General features: G+C 40.9%; 1 protein-coding gene across 6 annotated transcripts in view; it reads right to left on the bottom strand.

The window, feature by feature from the left end:
• Nucleotides 1-1,856: 1,856 nt before the first annotated feature.
• catsper2 (cation channel sperm associated 2) overlaps nucleotides 1,857-21,671 on the bottom strand; it is a 35,257-nt gene continuing 15,442 nt past the window's right edge. For 4 of the 6 annotated variants that reach the window (XM_033050190.1, XM_033050191.1, XM_033050189.1 and 1 more), the window contains 10 exons: nucleotides 20,362-20,430; nucleotides 18,827-18,999; nucleotides 17,185-17,346; nucleotides 16,265-16,389; nucleotides 14,775-14,953; nucleotides 13,385-13,484; nucleotides 11,943-11,975; nucleotides 9,258-9,364; nucleotides 3,140-3,288; nucleotides 1,857-2,115 (listed from right to left, as the gene is read on the bottom strand). In XM_033050190.1, coding sequence (XP_032906081.1) covers nucleotides 2,074-2,115; nucleotides 3,140-3,288; nucleotides 9,258-9,364; nucleotides 11,943-11,975; nucleotides 13,385-13,484; nucleotides 14,775-14,953; nucleotides 16,265-16,389; nucleotides 17,185-17,346; nucleotides 18,827-18,999; nucleotides 20,362-20,430 — 1,139 coding nt within the window. In that variant the 3' untranslated portion in view covers nucleotides 1,857-2,073. Of the gene's footprint in view, nucleotides 2,116-3,129; nucleotides 3,289-9,257; nucleotides 9,365-11,942; nucleotides 11,976-13,384; nucleotides 13,485-14,774; nucleotides 14,954-16,264; nucleotides 16,390-17,184; nucleotides 17,347-18,826; nucleotides 19,000-20,361; nucleotides 20,431-21,671 lie in introns of all 6 variants that reach the window. The other 2 variants (XM_033050193.1, XM_033050195.1) reach the window with 2 other exon arrangements.

Raw genomic sequence — 21,671 nt, 5'->3', positions numbered from 1 at the left:
AATTAGATTTGTAAGACACGATGTCCCATGCGCAAAACCATGCTGACTATCCTTAATCAGTCCCTCTCTATCCAAATACATATATATCTTATCCCTCAAAAAACTATCCGGGGACATGCAGGGAATGGAGGGATATAGATCATGTAAGAGAGGAGATTAATTGGAGGGGGATATGGATCATGTAAGAGAGAAGCTGAAAGGCCTATTCTGTTGCAGTACTGTTCTGAATCACAGAGCTAGTTGAATGGAATCAAACTACTTCAAATTTCCATCGCAGCATTTAGTTTTGTCTGGAACTATTTACTCGTTTTAGTTCCACTATGTTATTTAGTAAACAATTGCAAATATTGATCATCCTTTGAGCAAAGAAGTCTCTAATATTTTAAAAATGACTTCTATTATGGGGTGGGAGATTGCAAGCCTCACATGGTCCACCCCGTTTCAACTAATGCAATCAACCCGACGTGCACAAACAAATAGATCAAATAGAACAAATTGGCCTACAACTTTAGGCTGTGCACGCCATACACAATAAGAAGACTTCTGATACAAATTTATCATCCCAGGTTGTTCTCAATCTCTGTCAAGACCATTGTTATCCTTCTTTCTCCTGAATGAATTCACTGAACAACGACTACTTCTGATACCCGCACAACAGCTATCTGCAATGATATCTCTGTGGGACCATTAATTTATTCTTAGTCCCTTATGCTTTATCACCCGCCTGTTACACTCTGGGTGTCATAAACCTTTACACTTCCTGTTTAATCACCCAATTAGCCACAAACCCTTTGCTATATTAACCAACTCTGGCCTCATGATCGAATTATTTCTCAGACTCAAAACTATTATTTTTGTTCATGAATCTCACCAGCAGTTTATTCTGGTGTACTGCAGCAAGTAAGAATTTAATTGTTCTGTCTGGGACATATGACAATAAAACACTCTTGAATCTTCTCTTGTCAGTCTCCCTGTTTGCCAACCAGGCTGCCAGGAGAGCGGAGTCCTTATATGGGCACTGCCCTCAACTAGTTCAAAAGGGTTTCGATCTGAAACGTCACCTATTCCTTTTCTCCAGAGGTTCAGGAGTTGACCAAACCTTTTGGCCAGGCTTTCAAATTCCTCCTGGCTTTGTATTCCAAGAGGCAAACCATTACCCAACAGCTTTCTGGAAGCAATGGACTGTCTTCATCTCTACTCAGCTATCAAGCCAAACTTCTGTGTTCCTAAGCTTCAGAAAACACAATATTCTCATCATTTCACACCATTTTCACTTCCATTTTCTTTCTTTCATCCAGTCTACAAGGACTTCTTCAAGTCTTGATTTTCTCAATTTTGCCTCACATTTCCACTTTTAAACTCCTGTTTGGCATTTCTTACTTTCAAGATAGAACAATACAGCACAGGACCAGTGTAAGAAGGAACTGCAGATGTTGGTTTAAACCGAAGATAGACACAAAAAGCTGGAGTAACTCAGCAGGACAGGTAGCAGCTCTGGGGAGAAGGGATGGGTGACGTTTCGGGTCGAGACCCCTCTTCAGACTCAAGAAGAAGGGTCTCGACCCGAACAGTCACCCATTCCTTCTCTCCAGATATGCTGCCTGTCCCGCTGAGTTACTCCAGCTTTTTGTGTCTATCTTCAGCACAGGAACAGGCCCTTCGGCCCACCTATTCCATGCTGAACTTGATGCCAAGTTACACTGATCTCCTCTGCCAGTACTTTCCTCAAAGTATTTGGTGACAAGTGAGAGGACCATTGAATCTTACTTCCCATCTTTTAAGAGAATAAGTAATCTATGGGCGTTTATCAATCTACTTGTCGCCTTTAACCTCCGCATTTTTTAGAATGTAGAGGATGAAGTTGTCAAGACTTTCTTTTGAACATATGATCTTTACATGGGGATAATGTTGCAAATTCACTCATGCTTGTATAAGTGTCTCATTCAAATATATGGCAAACTAACTGGAATTGAAAATGTAATGCAACAATAGAAGGTGAAAAGACATTTAACAAATATTAGTACTACAGGTTTTATCAATAACAAATTTAATTTCCGTGAACATGAAGTCATTTTATATATCATGTATATTCATGAGGGCTTGAGCTGCAAGAAACAGAAAGAAAGCGTTAATTACAGTTGGTAGACTGATACAGTTTGTAGATAAGCCTTTAACTTTCTTACAGTTCATAATCTGAAACTATCATGGAACATACAATACGACACAATACCATAGAACTTTATTTATCCCAGGAGGGAAATTGGTCTGCCAACAGTCATAACAAAATACATGAACCATGAAATTAATGTGAAGGAGTGGAAACTCCAGAATTGGGGACATGCAAATAATTGGAGGGGGGGGGGGGGGGGGGAGTCAGTCTACCCCATTACAGAAGGGGGAGGAATTATACAGTTTGATAGGTACATGGGGAAAACACAAAGGGGGGAAACATTGTCCTTAACCTATAAACTGCAGTAGAATTAGGAACATTGTCTCGTGATATCCTTCATGCCTAGTCCACTATTTATTTTGTTATGGGGAGAACGCAGGAGAACAGGGTTGAGAGAGAGAGAGATAGATCAGCTACGATTGAAATGTAGAGTAGACTTGATGGGCCGAGTGGCCTCATTCTACTCCTATCGCTTATTTCAGTGTTCAACGGAACTTAATGATGAAGTATTCACAGTGCAGTTCAACAGAGTATTTCAAAGATTCGCAACACAATGATGGAAAAGAAGTGACCTTTTTCTTACTCAATGTTACAAATCTAAAATGTTATGTAATTTAAGATGATCAATAATGTGAATTTTATCATTCATGACTACACAATCTATTAGGATTGTTTGTGATTAACACTTCATTTCTTTAAGTACCAGGGAGAAACAGCTAGAAACTACCTATTCTTTAAGGGTGGAATTCATTGCCACAGACGGCTGTGGAGGCCAAGTCAATGGATATTTTTAAGGCAGAGATTGGCAGATTATTGATTAGTACATGTGTCAGGGGTTATGGGGCAAATGCAGAAGAATGGGGTTGAGAGGAAAAGATAGATCAGACATGATTGAATGGCAAGTAGACTTGATGGGCTGAATGACCTAATTCTGCTCCTACATCTTATAACATACCAACCTGCTATAAATTGCAGGGTCTTCCGTTCCTCCAGATTATATTGAAGTTGCTCCAACAGTTCATAATAGCGAAACAAGGAGTCCCTTGGCCAAATAACCTTCTCTCTTGTTGGGTTAAACTTCATCAGTTTGATGTTGATACGGACATAGCTCTCCCAATCTATATAGAAATGAAATCGATATGGTTTTAATTTCTGCTTCTTTTCAGCCTTTGTTAGCTAGCATTCTAGCTGTTAAAATAGCAAAAATGCCAGTTATTTCATTCCATACACCTGTAAGGAGTGGCAGTCACTGTTTGTGAGGTAACAGCGTTTGGAGGGGTTCTGAGATAAAGATTCAGCAGTGACAATTGTATGACATGGTTAAATTGCTAATTAGGTTTGTACAAAATAATTACATTAAAAGCATCATTATCAGGAATACGTATAAATTACATGTTGCTAAGTGCAGCAATCACTCACAATTCCACAATATCACCATTGAGACACATTCAAATGTGAATACATATCAAGTGGAAATATAAACTTGCCTAGTTAAGCATTCAACAGTATAATTTTGAAAACTAATATTTACCAATAAAGATTTCCACTGCCTATTTTACAGTTTAATATCCAAGCCCAAATGTCCTGTGGTTAAAAATAACAATCTGAACGGTCCTTCTGTAAACAAGGGTACTGTCTGATTTACCTCCACCCCATCGCAGTCACTGCACTTAGTCTATGAAACTGATGCACCATAATATTCTGCACTGTATCTTTCCCTTTGCTCTAGCTATTCTATTTATGTTTGGCTTAATTTTTTAGTTTAGTTTAGAGATGCAGTGCGTAAACAGGCCCTTCGGCCCACCGAGTCCATGCCAACCTGCGATCACCCCTTTTTTTTAATCAAAGCCAATTAATCTGCAAACCTGTACATCTTTGGAGTGTGGGAGGAAACCGAAGATCTTCGAGAAAACCCACGGGGTCATTTGGAGAACACACAAACGCTATACAGACAGCACCTGTAGTCGGGAACAAACCCGGGTCTCTGGCGCTGTAAGGCAGTAACACTACCATGCTCCACCATGCTGCCCATAGTTGTATTAATTAATTAATTAATTATATTAATGTATAGCATCATCTGATTTGTTTGGATAGCATGCAAAACAAAGCTTTATGCTGTACCTCGGTAATCATGACAAAAACAAACCTAAACCAAAACCTAAAGAAGGTAAACACAAAAAGCTGGAGTAACTCAGCGAGACCCTTCTTCACATTAGGTTGTATAATATATGAACTACTATCTACCTCTTTGATGACCCCCAGCCTATCCTTGATCGGGCTTTACTGGCTTTACCTTGCACTAATGGCATGTTGGCCTTTATAACAAGAGGAATCGAATATAGGAGCAGAGGTCCTTCTGCAGTTGTACAGAGCCCTAGTGAGACCACACCTGGAGTATTGTGTGTAGTTTTGGTCCCCTAATTTGAAGAAGGACATTCTTGCTATTGAGGGAGTGCAGCGTAGGTTTACAAGGTTAATTCCCGGGATGGCGGGACTGTCATATGCTGAGAGAATGGAGCAGCTGGGCTTGTACACTCTGGAGTTTAGAAGGATGAGAGGGTATCTCATTGAAACATATAAGATTGTTAAGGGCTTGGACACGCTAGAGGCAGGAAACACGTTCCCGATGTTGGGGGAGTCCAGAACCAGGGGCCACAGTTTAAGAATAAGGAGTAAGCCATTTAGAACGGAGACGAGGAAACACTTTTTCTCACAGAGAGTGGTGAGTCTGGAATTCTCTGCCTCAGAGGGCGGTGGAGGCAGGTTCTCTGGATGCTTTCAAGAGAGAGCTAGATAGGGCTCTTAAAAATAACGGAGTCAGGGGATATGGGGAGAAGGCAAGAAGGGGTACTGATTGGGAATGATCAGCCATGATCACATTGAATGGCGGTGCTGGCTCGAAGGGCCAAATGGCCTCCTCCTGCACCTATTGTCTATTGTCTATTGTCTAAACGTTATTCCCTTATCATGTATCTACACACTGTAAATGATGGAATGTAATCATGTACAGCTGCTCCTCGACCTACGATTGGGTTACGTTCCGATAAACCCATCGTAAATCAAAATTATCGTGAGTCAAAAACGCATTTAATACATTGCGATCAGGTGACCAGAAGTGCCGTGAGGCTTGCTGCTGTTGCCGAGCGTTTGCCGATCGTGATGTCGAGATATCTTAAGGCGAAGCACTGTAAATCAGGGAGCATCTGTATTGTCTTTCTGCTGACTGTATAGTATAGTATATCTTTATTGTCATTTTCCTGAGTACTCACATACCCAGAGGAAACAAAAAAACGTTGCTCAACCAGTGTCCATTCAGTGTGCAGTAAAAAATAAATAGAAATAAAAATACATATATCATGAACAAATTAAACACTCTACTCTCTACTAAACATCAACAGGCGTTCCGATCGGCAGCGGCACGACAGTGGCTCTGCTGCAGTGTGTCCAGGTTGGTGGTTGGTGCGCGATACTTTGGCAGGGGGCAAAGTCCGTTTATCAGTCTTATAGCCTGCGGGAAGAAGCTGAGGAGCATCCTGCTGGTTTTGCAGCTAATGCTCTTGTACCTCTTCCCAGATGGCAGGATGGAGAATATGTGATGCGATGGGTAGGGGTCTTTGATGATGGAGATGGCTCTGCTGATACATCTCTTCCTGTATATGTCCAGCAGGAAAGGGAGTGGAGCACCAATAATCCTGCTGGCGGTCTTCACAATCCTGTCTAGTTGGTGCCGTTCGTACGGCTTGCAGCTCCCGAACCAGGAAGTGATGCTGTAGGTTAATGTGCTCTCGATTGTCCCCCTATAAAAAGTTCGTAGGTGTGTAGTGGGGAGACCTGCTTTCCGTAGTCTTCGGAGAGGGTGTAGTCGCTGCTGGGCTCTCTTGACCAGTGCTGTGGTGTTGGTCGTGGACGTCAGGTCATCTGACAGGTGGAGTCCTAGGAACTTCACGCTGCTGACCCTTTCCACATCAGCTCCATCGATGTGCAGAGGTGTATGGTGTTGTTTTCCCGCCCTCCTGAAGTCAACCACCATCTCCTTAGTTTTTCCCACGTTGAGAATGAGGTTGTGGGATTTGCACCATCCTGTGAGCAGCTCCACCTCCATCCTGTACGCCGACTCATCATTGTCACTGATGAGACCCACCACTGTTGTGTCATCAGCGAACTTGTTGATGAAGTTGTTGTTGAGTCTAGCAGCACAGTCGTGTGTAAGCAGACTAAACAGCAGGGGGCTTAGGACACCAGCCTTGGGGCGAGCCAGTGCTCACGGCTATAGAAACATAGAAACATAGAAATTAGGTGCAGGAGTAGGCCATTCGGCCCTTCGAGCCTGCACCGCCATTCAATATGATCATGGCTGATCATCCAACTCAGTATCCCGTACCTGCCTTCTCTCCATACCCTCTGATCCCCTTAGCCACAAGGGCCACATCTAACTCCCTCTTAAATATAGCCAATGAACTGGCCTCGACTACCCTCTGTGGCAGAGAGTTCCAGAGATTCACCACTCTCTGTGTGAAAAAAGTTCTTCTCATCTCAGTTTTAAAGGATTTCCCCCTTATCCTTAAGCTGTGACCCCTTGTCCTGGACTTCCCCAACATCGGGAGCAATCTTCCTGCATCTAGCCTGTCCAACCCCTTAAGAATTTTATAAGTTTCTATAAGATCCCCTCTCAATCTCCTAAATTCTAGAGAGTATAAACCAAGTCTATCCAGTCTTTCTTCATAAGACAGTCCTGACATCCCAGGAATCAGTCTGGTGAACCTTCTCTGCACTCCCTCTATGGCAATAATGTCCTTCCTCAGATTTGGAGACCAAAACTGTACGCAATACTCCAGGTGTGGTCTCACCAAGACCCTGTACAACTGCAGTAGAACCTCCCTGCTCCTATACTCAAATCCTTTTGCTATGAAAGCTAACATACCATTCGCTTTCTTCACTGCCTGCTGCACCTGCATGCCTACTTTCAATGACTGGTGTACCATGACACCCAGGTCTCGCTGCATCTCCCCTTTTCCTAGTCGGCCACCATTTAGATAATAGTCTGCTTTCCTGTTTTTGCCACCAAAATGGATAACCTCACATTTATCCATATTATACTGCATCTGCCAAACATTTGCCCACTCACCCAGCCTATCCAAGTCACCTTGCAGTCTCCTAGCATCCTCCTCACAGCTAACACTGCCCCCCAGCTTAGTGTCATCCGCAAACTTGGAGATATTGCCTTCAATTCCCTCATCCAGATCATTAATATATATTGTAAATAGCTGGGGTCCCAGCACTGAGCCTTGCGGTACCCCACTAGTCACTGCCTGCCATTGTGAAAAGGACCTGTTTACTCCTACTCTTTGCTTCCTGTTTGCCAGCCAGTTCTCTATCCACATCAATACTGAACCCCCAATGCCGTGTGCTTTAAGTTTGTATACTAATCTCTTATGTGGGACCTTGTCGAAAGCCTTCTGGAAGTCCAGATACACCACATCCACTGGTTCTCCCCTATCCACGCTACTAGTTACATCCTCGAAAAATTCTATAAGATTCGTCAGACATGATATTTACCTTTTGTAAATCCATGCTGACTTTGTCCAATGATTTCACCACTTTCCAAATGTGCTGCTATCCCATCTTTAATAACTGACTCTAGTAGTTTCCCCACTACCGATGTTCGACTAACTGGTCTGTAATTCCCCGTTTTCTCTCTCCCTCCCTTCTTAAAAAGTGGTGTTACGTTTGCTACCCGCCAATCCTCAGGAACTACTCCAGAATCTAAAGAGTTTTGAAAGATTATTACTAATGCATCCACTATTTCTGGAGCTACTTCCTTAAGTACTCTGGGATGCAGCCTATCTGGCCCTGGGGATTTATCGGCCTTTAATCCATTCAATTTACCCAACACCACTTCCCGGCTAACCTGGATTTCACTCAATTCCTCCAACTCCTTTGACCCGCGGTCCCCTGCTATTTCCGGCAGATTATTTATGTCTTCCTTAGTGAAGACGGAACCAAAGTAGTTATTCAATTGGTCCGCCATATCCTTGTTCCCCATGATCAACTCACCTGTTTCTGACTGCAAGGGACCTACATTTGTTTTAACTAATCTCTTTCTTTTCACATATCTATAAAAACCTTTGCAGTCAGTTTTTATGTTCCCTGACAGTTTTCTTTCATAATCTATTTTTCCTTTCCTAATTAAGCCCTTTGTCCTCCTCTGCTGGTCTCTGAATTTCTCCCAGTCCTCCGGTATGCTGCTTTTTCTGGCTAATTTGTACGCATCATCCTTCGCTTTGATACTATCCCTGATTTCCCTTGTTATCCACGGATGTACTACCTTCCCTGATTTATTCTTTTGCCAAACTGGGATGAACAATTTTTGTAGTTCATCCATGCAGTCTTTAAATGTCTTCCATTGCATATCCACCGTCAACCCTTTTAGAATTAATTGCCAGTCAATCTTGGCCAATTCACGTCTCATACCCTCAAAGTTACCTTTCTTTAAGTTCAGAACCATTGTTTCTGAATTAACAATGTCACTCTCCATCCTAATGAAGAACTCAACCATATTATGGTCACTCTTGCCCAAGGGGGCACGTACAACAAGACTGCTAGCTAACCCTTCCTCATTACTCAATCCCCATCTATGGTTTTTGATGTCCTACTGCCCACCCTGTCTGTCTGCTGCCGTTGCGATAGAAAGTTCAGGACCAGTTACATGTGCCAGCATCAACCCCCAATAGGTCCAACTTCTCCAACAGCTGCTGCGGAATGATTGTGTTAAAAGCAGAGCTGAAGTCTATGAAGAGGATCCTGGCATAAGTATTTTTCCGATCAAGGTGTGACAGTACGAGGTTCAGTGTTGTTGAGACTGCGTCCTCTGTGGATCAGTTGGCTCTGTAGGCGAACTGCAGTGGGTCTAGGTCGGCAGGTAGACTGGTTAGCATACAACAAAAGCTTTTCACTGTACATCGGTTCACGTGACAATAAACCAAACTAAACTATAAATGGAAAAAAAAACAATCACTAAATTACATTTACAGATTATGTTAGTGCATCTTGAAATCTTGTTTTCATTAAGATGAATGTTTCTGCTTACCTTTACCCGTGGGCTTGAAGGAGATATCACTTGAATAGCTATTGTGACTGCTCCCCTTTATATTAATTTCACTGGGTGCAGAGAATTCAGACTCCATAGCTCCATCTCTGCACACAGTAGAGAGGAAAGAATAGCAAATTACAAATTAACTCCTCCCTACCTTTTTCTCACAACTCAGGCCACTTACTCATTTGCAGAGACACTCTCCAGAACTGCACTCAAGTCACCGAAGATTCTCTTATAATAATAATAATAATAATAATAATAATAATAATAATAATAATAATAATAATAATAATAATAATAATAATAATAATAATAATAATAATAATAAGAAGAAGAAGAAATAAACTTTATTACGGACTCGAGGTCCAGACAAGGGGCAACATTACATTTTTTTTAAATGCATTGCATATTAAATATCATAAAGTACATATAAAATCTTAGTATATTACTTATAAAAGCATCATAAATTATATATTTTTTAAAACACAATACATAAATTAAAAATCCAGATTAAAAGAATGATCAATGTCCTACAACGAGACAACGATACCAGTGTCTCCACAGCTGGGATTCGTAGCGTGTAGTGCTAACCCTTATGTTTGACAAGGCCACAATAATTACATTTTTAGAGTCATTTATCCTGTGATTCCTTAGGTACTTAGCTTCTAAAGTACTGACTCCCTGCAGCCACAAACATATTACTGGCACTACACCATCTAGGTTTCCTTAGCAATGTTCTCATGGCATCGTTATATGCCACCTTTAGTCTCTGCATACTTGTCTTTCCATAGTTCGACCACAGGTGCGCAGTGTAGAGTGGTGTGCAGTATGCTCTAAATAGCGACATCTTCACCACATCTGCACACGCACCAAATTTACGCAAAATAATATCCGCCTGTACATACAGCATGCGTTGTTGCCTATAAATAGCCTCATCATCTGTCATTTGTTTTGTAATAATAATCGCATTGTTGATTACAGCTCAGCATTTAATACAATCATCCCCTCCAGACTGGTTACCAAGCTCTCAGATCTGGGTCTCTGCGCATCCCTCTGCAATTGGATCCTCGACTTCCTCATCCACAGACAACAGACTGTTCGTATTGGTGGAAATGTGTCAGCCTCGATAACAATCAGCACGGGAGCACCTCAAGGCTGCGTGCTCAGACCCCTGCTGTACTTAATCTATACTCATGGCTGCGTTGCCGGTCATAGTGCGAACTCCATTATCAAGTTCGCTGACGACGCCACTGTTGTGGGACGTAGCACTGATGGGGACGAGTCAGAGTATAGAAAAGTGATCGACCGACTGACCAAATGGTGCCAGCACAATAACCTGGCCCTCAACACCAACAAAACCAAGGAACTGATTGTGGACTTTGGAAGGGGTAGGATGTGGACTCACAGTCCCGTTTATATCAACGGGTCGATGGTGGAAAGGGTCAAGAGCTTCAAATTCCTGGGCATGCATATTTCTGAAAATCTCTCCTGGTCCGAGAACACTGATGCAATTATAATAAAAGCACATCAGCGCCTCTACTTCCTGAGAAGATTATGGATTACAGTATGTCACGGAGGACTCTCTCAAACTTCTACAGGTGCACAGTAGAGAGCATGCTGACCGGTTGTATCGTGGCTTGGTTCGGCAATTTGAGCGCCCAGGAGTGGAAAAGACTACAAAAAGTAGTCAACACTGCCCAGTCCATCATCGGCTCTGACCTCCTCTACCATCGAGGGGATCTATCGCAGTCGCTGCCGCAAAAAGGCTGGACCCACACCATCCTGGCCACACACTCGTCTCCCTGCTACCTTTAGGTAGAAGGTACAGGAGCCTGAGGGCTGCAACGTCCAGGTTCAGGAATAGCTACCTCCCCACAGCCATCAGGCTATTAAACTCATCAGAAACAAAACTCTGAACATTAATAGACCATTATCTGTTTATTTTCACTCAAGCTTCCTCCCAACAACTAGATAGCGGTCCTGAGCTACCATCTCCCTCATTGGAGACCCTCGGACTATTTTTGATCGGACTTTACTGGACTTTATCTTGCACTAAACGTTATTCTCTTTATTCCCACTATCATGTATCTGTACACTGCAGATGGCTCGATTGTAATCAAGTTCAAGTTCAAGTTAGTTTATTGTCATGTGTCCCTGTATAGGACAATGAAATTCTTGCTTTGCTTAAGCACACAGAAAATAGTAGGCATTTACTACAAAACAGATAAATGTGTCCATATACCTGTACCATGATATAAATATATACACACATGAATAAATAAACTGGTAGTGCAAATAACAGAAAGTGGTTGCTAATAATCAGAGTTTTGTCCGAGCCAGGTTTAATAGCCTGACGGCTGAGGGGAAGTAGCTATTCCTGAACCTGGTTGTTGCAGTCTTCAGGCTCCTGTACCTTCTACCTGAAGGTAGCAGGGAGATGAGTGTGTGGCCAGGATGGTGAGGGTCTTTGATGATACTGCCAGCCTTTTTGAGGCAGCGACTGCGATAAATCCCCTCGATGGAAGGAAGGTCAGAGCCGATGATTTTTAATCTAACATTCCTGATGCTCTTATAAAATTCTCAGTTGTAACACTGTCATTCTCATAGCTGTGCAAATCCATTTTTAAATATTTGACATAAAGCATTACTTTAGATAAATCAAAATTACAAATCACTTACGCTTTGGTGAAAGTTAATGACTGACTCATTCTCCTGTAAAATAAGAAACAAAAACAATAGGTAACTTTTGTTTTTCCTGAAACTTCCAAACATAAATGCGGCACGGTGGCGCAATGGTAGAGTTGCTGCCTTACAGCACCAGAGACACAGGTTCGATCCTGACTATGGGTGCTTGTCTGAACATTGTTAGTATATTCTCCCCGTGACGTGCGTGGGTTTTCTCCAGGTGCTCCGGTTTCCTCCCACACTTCAAAGACATACAATTTTGTAGGTTAATTGGTTTAGCATAATTGTAAATTGTCTCTAATGTCATGTGTGCCGGATAGTGTTAGTGTGCGGGGATCTCCAAACTAAACTAAAGGATGCCCTTTAGTTTCCTGTTAAGTTTCAGGCAATATAAGACAAGCCATCCCAGGGTCAATATTTATCCCCCTGATCATATTATTATTTATTTTAGTTATCTTATAGTTAGACACTAAATGCTGGAGTAACTCCACAGGACATGCAGCATCTCTGGAGAGAAGGAATGGGTGACAATTCGGATCGAGACCCTTCCTCAAGGTTTCAATATCTCAAGGTCAGCTTATTGTCACATATACCAATTAAGGTACAGTGAAATTCAAATTCAGAATACGACTACAGAGATGCTGCATATCCCGCTGAGTTACTCCGGCATTTTGTGTCTATCTTCAGTGTAAACCAACATCTGCAATTCCTTCCGTCACAGTGATCTTAAAGAGGTGTAAAAGATCATGAGTGAAATAGATAGAGTAAATGCAAGTAGTTTTTTACCTAGAATAGCGGAATCAAGAACCAAAGGACATAGGTTTAAGGTGAGGGGGGATAGATTTAATAGGAACCTGAGGGTCAACATTTTCACACAGAGGGTGGTGGGTATATGGAACGAGCTGCTAGAGGAGGTAGTTGAGGCACGTACTATGACAATATTTACAATATATTTGGACAGGTAGATGGACAGGAAAGGTTTACAGTGATATGGGCCAAACCAGGTTGGACAAAGGCCAGAGAAGAAAAGACAAGAAGTGTGAGATGAGGAGGTAAAGATAGAAGAGGTGTAAAATGTGGTGAAGCATGTGGAAGGAATATTGGTGGAAGGGGACAGGGCAAGGGGAAAGGGAGAAGGAAGGAATGAGTACACGTGAAGGTGAGGGCACAAGGTGTAGGGAAATGTTCTTACACAGAGAGTAGTGGGTGCCTGTGCCAGGCATGGTGGTGGCGGCAGTTATGATAGTGGCATTAAGCCGGCTTTTAGAAAGACACATGGATATACAGGGGATGTACGGACATGAATCACGTACAGGTAGAGGATATTAGTTTACCTTGGAGCCATGTTTGGCACAGACATTGTGGGCAGAGGGCCTGTTCCTGTGCTGGACTGTTCTATGTTCTTTTGCAGATTATAACAAAATCTTGACTCCTACCTCTGCATAATTTGTAATTTAAATTGTTCTGCCTTTCGTTGGTCTTCAAGCTGCTGAACTTGTGCTGATAGATCATTTCTTATGGTCTGAAAATTGCTCACTGTGGATAAAATATTTCAAACATTTAGCAGCTACAATAATATTTTGCATATTAACCTTGAAATGAAATTCTAAAAACTCAATTTCCCTTGTATCATGTTTATGAGACACAGTGACACAGTGGTAGACACAAAAGAAGGAATAGGTGACATCTCAGGTCAAGACCCTTCTTCAGATTCATAGGTGATGTTTTGGGTCGAGACCCTTCTTCAGACATTGAAGAAGTTGACCTCCTCTCTTATTTGAAGAAGTTCTCTCTTAACCTCAAGGTATGTCGACTTTGAAGAATTTCTCCTCTGTTAAATTCTTTCCTGCACAGTAACACACTGGTGTTGTTACTGAAAGGGCAGCACGATGGCGCAGCGGTAGAGTTGCTGACTTACAATGCTTACAGCACCTCCCACACTTCAAAGACATACAGGTTGGTAGGTTAATTGGTATGGTATAAAAATGTGAACATTTTCCTCAGTGTTAGTGTGCGGGGATCGCTGGTCAGTGTGGACTCGTTGGGCTGAAGGGCCTGTTCCCGCACTGTATCTCTAAACTAAACTAAAAATGCAGTGTTACAAGGGAGCAGGTCCCAGGTTCTGACGAGTAGAACAGAAAAAGGCTCACTCGACTGTTTAGTCACAAATCAGTATTATTGACAATATTATTGTCAATATCCAAACAAGAGACTGCAGATGCTGGAATCTTGAGTAAAACACAAAGTGCTGGAGAAACTCAGCGGGTCAGGTAACATCTGAGGATGGAAAGGGCAGATGACATTTCAGATCGGGACCATCTTCAATATGAAGAAGGGTCCTGATCTGAAACATCACCAGGATTATGAGTTTGAATGGCGTCACAGCAGTGGGGGTATTAAATTCAATTAACTTAATAAATGTAAAATATATTTTTAATATCAGTAATAGTGAGGATGCATCCAATGCTTGCCTTCAGTGCCCATCTGATTCACAAATGCCTTTTAGGGAAGGAAATCGACCATCCTTGCCCATTTAGGACTAGCGTTACTCCAATCTCTGAGCAATGTAGTTGCCCGTTGTCGTTGGGAATGAACAATAAACAACTTCCATCTCAGCAATGCTCACTTCCAATGAATGATCATAAATAAAATCCGTAGGCTTTTTACTTTTCCTATTGATTTAGAACCACTGCTAACACAAACTACATTTTCAGACTGAATTCTGTGTGACCTCCAAACCTATCCTCGTCATGTACCAGCGGATGTAATTTGCACTTGCTATTTAACGTGGCGATGATTAACAAACAAAACTATATTTTTGCTTACCCATTATTCCTACAATTATATTTCTGAATATGAAAGAGCCGATCAGGATCCAGAATATTATGTAGATGCCACTTGCAATTTTGTCAACCTCATCTACTTTCCATATGTCGATGAGCAATGCGTGCCAATGGTCCAGAGTAAACAACTGAAATAGGGTCTGCAATGTGTGCAGGATATTACTTGTAAAAAAAATATATAATAATTACGTTACACTTCGATGCAACTAGTTGCAAAACCAACACGAAAAATCAGAATATCTGTTCAAATAATAAGTTTTTAAAAAAGGGTGTGTATGCTATTAATTCCTGTCCATTTTACTTACTGCACGGACCTGCCTGAAACCATTACTAGCAGAAATTCCAACAGAGTGGAAACTTCTAATAATTAGTTCACGGTTGTCTGTTTTTTTATGATGCCTGCAATTGTACCTATGTAGGGGATGTCTTGTAAGTACAACATTAAGAACCCGCCCATGCTCAGGGTTATGGAATTGTGTGAGATTATTACTGAAACTACACTAAACTAATTCATGTAATGTCTGATGTGGAATGCTGATAATGAGACTGACTTAGAGTCATAGAGTGATCCAGTGTGGAAACAGGCCCTTTGACCCAACTTGCCCACACCGGCCAACATGTCCCAGCTACTCCACTCCCACCTGCCTGCGTTTGGTCCATATCCCTCCAAACCTGTCCTATCCATGTACATGTCTAACTGTTTCTTAAACGTTGGGTTAATCCCAGCCTCAACTACCTCCGCTGGCAGCTTGTTCCATACACCCACCACCCTTTGTGTGAAAAAGTTACCCCTCAGGTTATTATTACATCTTTTCCCCTTCACCTTAAACCTATGTCCTCTGGTCATCATCATCATCATCATCATCCTTTATTGTCATCTTGCAAAGCAACAGTTGTACAGTGCAAAATGAGAAGACGTTTCCCAGGGAATACCGGAGCATCGCACATAAAACTTAAACATTTCATGCATAAAATAAAAACACTAAAAAAACAATCCAGTTCCTGATAAAACAGTACGAATAGTTTAAAAACGTGCAGGTAAAAAAAACAGCAACATTAAAATACAAGTAAAAACAGTCATAAAATGTCCAGGGCAGCTGATTTAAGTGGCCAGAGCCAGTGCCAGAGTTATTACTCAGTGCCGGTTATTAAATTGTCAGTGCAAAAGCAGCAGAATTCACCTAGTCTGTGCAAGCGACTGTGCATCTACCCGATCTATTCCTCTCGTGATTTTGTACACCTCAATAAGATTATACTCCTCAATACAACTTATATTGGCTTTTGCAGTGCAACCTATTTTTGAAGAAATCGTACATTTCAAGAATAGACTTAACTAGATTTAATTAGTAGAATCTTAACCCTAGTAAAATTACTGTAAAAAATTGACACGCACACATCTTGCATTCGGAAGTGCTAAATTTTTTCAAAGTTAACTAAGTTGACATTTTTGGAGAGGTTTTATAATGCACTTACACAAAAGCGAACTTATATTCACGTCCTGGGTTGCCAGATTCTGTGTAGATTCGAAAAAGTGACACTCCAACTATTGCAAACACATAGGCAAATAACAGCACTAACATCAAGATGAAAGTCATTGCCTGGGATCGATAAAAATCAAAATGTTAATTTACTGCACACGGTGGTAAGATAGCAGTGCCTATTCTCTCAGTTCTATATTAATTATTAAAGTAAATAAAACATGGAGTACTTGACAAAATTATAGTACTGTTTATTATTATATGAGGAGTTCACACCACCAGATTCAGAGACAGTTTCTTCCCAGCTGTTATCAGGCAACTGAATCATCCTACCACGACCAGAGAGCAGTCCTGAACTACTATCTTCCTCATTGGTGACCCTCAGACTTTCCTTGATCGGACTTTTCTGGTTTTACCTTGCAGTAAATGTTATTCCCTTATCTTGTATCTATACACTGTAAATGGATCCCCTTTTGTCGTGGGGTAGACTGAGACTGACTCTCCTTACCCCCCACCCCCCTTCCCAATCCTTGCACATCTCCCTAGATTCCACTCGTCATTTTAATTTCATGTTTCATGTATTTTGTGTTTTTATGACTGTTGGCAGATCAATTTCCTTCCTGGGATAAATAAAGTTCTCTTGTATCGTATCGTTTCTTATCAATCGATTATAATTATATATTGTCTTTCTGCTGACTGGTTAGCACGCAACAAAAGCTTTTCCCTGTACCTCGGTACGCATGACAATAAAGTAAACTAAACTAAAGTAAATCATCATTGCGTTCAGTCACATACCGTAATTACTTTGAATTCCTTTGTGGAGAGTATTTTATGTACTCATTCAATTTATTTCTGTAAAGTAGTTCAGATTCATAATGGATGCTGGCAAAATGGAGGCAATTGATGTAATTTTACCTTTAATGCTTTTGTCATTGCCAATAAAAGCAGTCGCACTTGATGAAATTTTCTCATTCTCTTCAAAGAACGTAAAACCCTGAGGATTCGAAAAACTTTTAAAAAGTAGAGTTCGATGCTGATTTTGAGATGAGTTTGATTGATGACCTCCGGAATAATAGACTGATTATATCGGAGAATAAAAAAATATGAACATGAAGAATGTCACAAATTTTTTTCAGTAATTTAGCTTTAGATGAGCAAACTTCTATTAACACGATTTCTGCGCATGACAAAGCCTATACAAATTTTTTGCACGATAGAATGTCTCTATTTCCAAGTCGAAAATTCCCATCCTTTTACAGACTTTCCTTTCACCAAACCCACACAATGATTGAGCTTAGAGAGACACAATATGTTGGTGTAACTCAGCGGGACAGGCAGCACCTCTGGAGAAAAGTAATGGGTGATCTTTCGGCTCGAGCCTTCTTCAGACTGTTCAATGATTGAGCTTTCTGGTTCTAGTATCCTATTTCCCTCATTCCATTTCCAATCCTAATGTTTTTTTTACATGCAAGTATCCCTGGAGATCCTTCTTTCAATGGGAGGGTTGCCATTGAAGTAGATATGACAATTAAAAGAGTAAAAACTATAGTCTTCAGATTGGTCTATTAAAGCCATTAGTTTTGATAAGCTTACTAAATTAATTGGGGGGGGGGGGGGGGGGGGGTAGTTGTCAGGACCCAAAAGGAGACAACTGAATTCTAGAGGCAGTAGATAAGGGGATAGTCAGTACGTAAGAAAGGATAATATTGTCCAGAGTGCCATTCTTCATTATTGTATCTCCAGCCCAACCTTTCTAGATAGTTTGCTCCCAATATACTGCACAGAATCTGCTCATGTGCTGAATTATGGTGCTGCCGCTCCTCAGAGCATATGATCCATAGTTTGACACAAAAAGCTGGAGTAACTCTGCGGGTCAGACAGCATCTTTGGAGAAAAGGAATAGGTGACATGTCGGGTCGAGCCGAGTTACTCCAGCTTTTTGAGTCTCCCTTCGGTTTGAATCAGCATTTGCAGTTCCTTCCAACACATGATCCACTGATTGATTCTGCTAATATTCACAGTAGCCATTGTTCCCATGGCAGGGTGACCAAAACTGAACGCGATGTGCGATCCAACTGAAGTTCCTGGTGTGTCCAATAATTACTTTTACTTATCTCTCTTTGTTTATATCAATTTCGCTGGACATGAACTGGCATTAATGCTTAAATTGCAGTTACGGGGGGAGGCACTAACACAGTCTAAGGTATCACCACACCAGTTGATTCTAATCTATGCACTGAAAGACTCTGGCACTCAAACGATACTCACTCCAAGAAGCTAGCAAACTTTTTTAAGTAAACGTAATATCTATTTAAATGAAAGAGGAAGACAACAACAATAATTAAAACAGTCTTCTGTATATTTAAAAAAGACACAAATTGCTGAAGTAATTCAGGGAGTCAGGCAGCATCTCTAAAGAGAATGAATAGGCGACATTTTGCGTTGGGACCCGTCTTCAGACTAATTCAATCACCACCTGCCTGACCCGATATTGCTCCAGCACTTTGCGTTTAGTGCAAGGAGTCACTTCTACTTCTAAACATAATGTGTTTCTTACAATGATTAGTACTATCAAGTCAAAGACATTCCAGCCGCTGCTCCAAAATTTGACAAAGTCTTGAAGCCACCGGAGGATGATTTCGCACACTAAAACTGAAAGGATGGACCAGTCGATGATGACTAACATGATCGTTAAAATAGTGTATTTCATTCCAGGCTGGGAAGACACATCTAAGGATGTATCAGAATCACATATTGTAATTTAATGAATGCAAACAATGTATATTTGACACAAAAAATAAGTTACCATCAACATTTTTCATTTACTTCTCTGTACTCAGTGCATCTGTAAAATGTTTCAAGGTTTGTTTCTTTGCCGCAAGTCAAGGGTTATGTTTTTGAAAGCTGGTGTTTTTAAACCTTAACAGCTCTTGGTGCATTTGTGACCGATGAACAGATAAAGTATTCAAGAGAGAGTTGGATATAGCTCTTAGGGCTAACGGAATCAAGGGATATGGGGAGAAAGCAGGAACGGGGAACTGATTCAGCTATGATCATATTGATTGGTGGTGCTGGCTCGAAGGGCCGAATGGCCTACTCGGGCACCTATTTTCTATGTTTCTAAAGCAGAGAAACCCTCTACTGTGGATTTGCACATGTGACAATTAAGAACTATTGAACCGCCATTGAGACCATGTTTCCAAATTGGACATAACACGATTGATGCATTGGGGAACACTATTTACATGACACAAATTAGTTATAATGTGACTGGAGAAGCACTTGGAAGTTACTTTGGAAATTGACAAGCTGAAAAAAAGCTGCAGTGGGGAACAAAAAGTCTAGGAGAAAAACTGTTTTCATGTAACCACACTGCAGTAATCAGACACCATTATCTCGTCAGAACACTGCTGCTACTTTTCCAGTGGGAGGCCATTAGAAATTGACGAGCAATTGACATATGTATCATAAAACAATGTAAAAATACACTTTTCAATATTTTTTAACTTGCAGCAATGAAAACAAAGTTATGTTTGAAAATCTTGCATGAAAAGTAACTTTATTATTAAAAATCTGAACCTCCTCATCCCTTACGCCCCGTTTCCAATTGACACAATTGTTTTTATAACACAAATGTCTATAACATGTGTTCTCTTAGGAACGCAGCTATCTCATTATAACAGAACGACCTGTATCATCTGTGTCCTGAAGTTGCATAAAAGTAACCAACGAATATCCCTCAAGATAGCTTGAGGAGAAATAGAATTTTAGTTGAGTGAAACGTTTCTAATGGTTTGTGAGGGGGATGCACTCTTTTTCATTTTCATACCATAAAGAATGAATGTAGCCAAATGATAGAAAATGTACTTGACCTGAAAACTGTTGGCGTGAATTTCTGAATTAATACCTTAATTTTGTATACAGGTGTAAGCAGTGGCTTCTATGCATATGGAATGCTTTTTAAATTAGGAAGATTGGCTTTATGTTTTGTGTATATCACCATTTGGAAAATACAGTAATTGTAGCTATAAACACTAGAGCTGTTAAATTATTCACATTTTTAAGATAGTGAAAAACATTGCAATTTTGTACCTGCTAACACGCCGAACACAATTATATTGATGATAATGAGATACAGAATCATATTTTTGAAAAATAAACCTGCATGAATCTGATCAGGAAAATGTACACTATATTTTTCTCAATCAATGAATATTCAAGGTATCAATATCATATTCAAGGACATGTTTAAATAATGGTGTTGACTAAATAATATATATTACTATCTTATCATTTAGTAGTTGAATTGATATTAGCCAGCATTTTACCTTTGGCCCCGGAGAATTATATTTTTCAGTATTAGCATTTATTAAATTGCTTTATCAAGCAAATATTCAAAGGTGATATGGAAACACAAGAGAACAGATGCTGGAATATTGAGCTACAAACAAAATGCAGGGGGAATTCAGCGAGTCAAGCAGCATCAATGGATGGAATGGACGGATGACAATTCGGACACGGACTGATGCTGTTGGGGGAGGGGGGGGGATATCTGGACAAGAGAGGTGGCAACGGGACAAAGCTTAGCAAGTGATAGGTGGATACAGGTGGGGGGGGTGGTGATTGGCAGATGGGTGGAGATTCTAACGATGGCTATAGGTGAAATGGAAATAAAATGGTGTCATATAAGGAAAGAAGAGGAGGAGTGAGATATGGGTGGGAGGAGACAGGAATGAGAAGATATGGGATTCAGGAATGGGAGATGAGTATGTGGGAGGAGGTAGAGGAGTAGGTTGACTGGGGAGGTGGGAGACGGTGGGAAAAATGGGTGCACAGCATGGTGGAATTAGGTACTAGGGCAGCAAAGGTACCAGGCTAGCCTGAAGGAAAACATTAACATGGACCTCCTGTGTGGGGAGCCTGCAACAATTATGTCTAAGACTCCCTGCATAAATATTCTTTGGTGTTGAAAACAAAAAGCTCAAGTAGATAAAACAGACTTTGCACACTCCATGTATACAGTCATGATGCAAGTGAATGAAATCAGTGTGGCTACGGAGCACGACAAAGTGGGGCAGAGTGAGAGATCAGACCAGACAGAGACTAAAAGAGTAGCGGAGCAGAGTGGATTGGCCAGGGTTTGAAATGGATCTACCAGCTCCAGAAAGGTGTTATTCATTTTTGGAATTGCATTTTCAAATCTCATGATACAAAATATGCTTCATAGAAAAGTGGTCTTATTTATTTATTTATTTGTCTATCTATTTATTCGTTAATTCGATGGATTGATATCGATTGATTGATTGATTGAATGAATGAATGACTGAAAGATACAACAGCTCTTTGGCACATCGAGTTCATACCATTGTTCACCTTATATATTATCCCACTTTTGCATCCAC

This window comes from Amblyraja radiata, chromosome 34 (assembly GCF_010909765.2).
Source record: "Amblyraja radiata isolate CabotCenter1 chromosome 34, sAmbRad1.1.pri, whole genome shotgun sequence".
Taxonomy (NCBI): Eukaryota; Metazoa; Chordata; class Chondrichthyes; order Rajiformes; family Rajidae; genus Amblyraja; species Amblyraja radiata.
The sequence above is the reverse complement of the archived record's forward strand: the minus strand, read 5'-3'. Positions and strand labels throughout refer to the sequence as shown.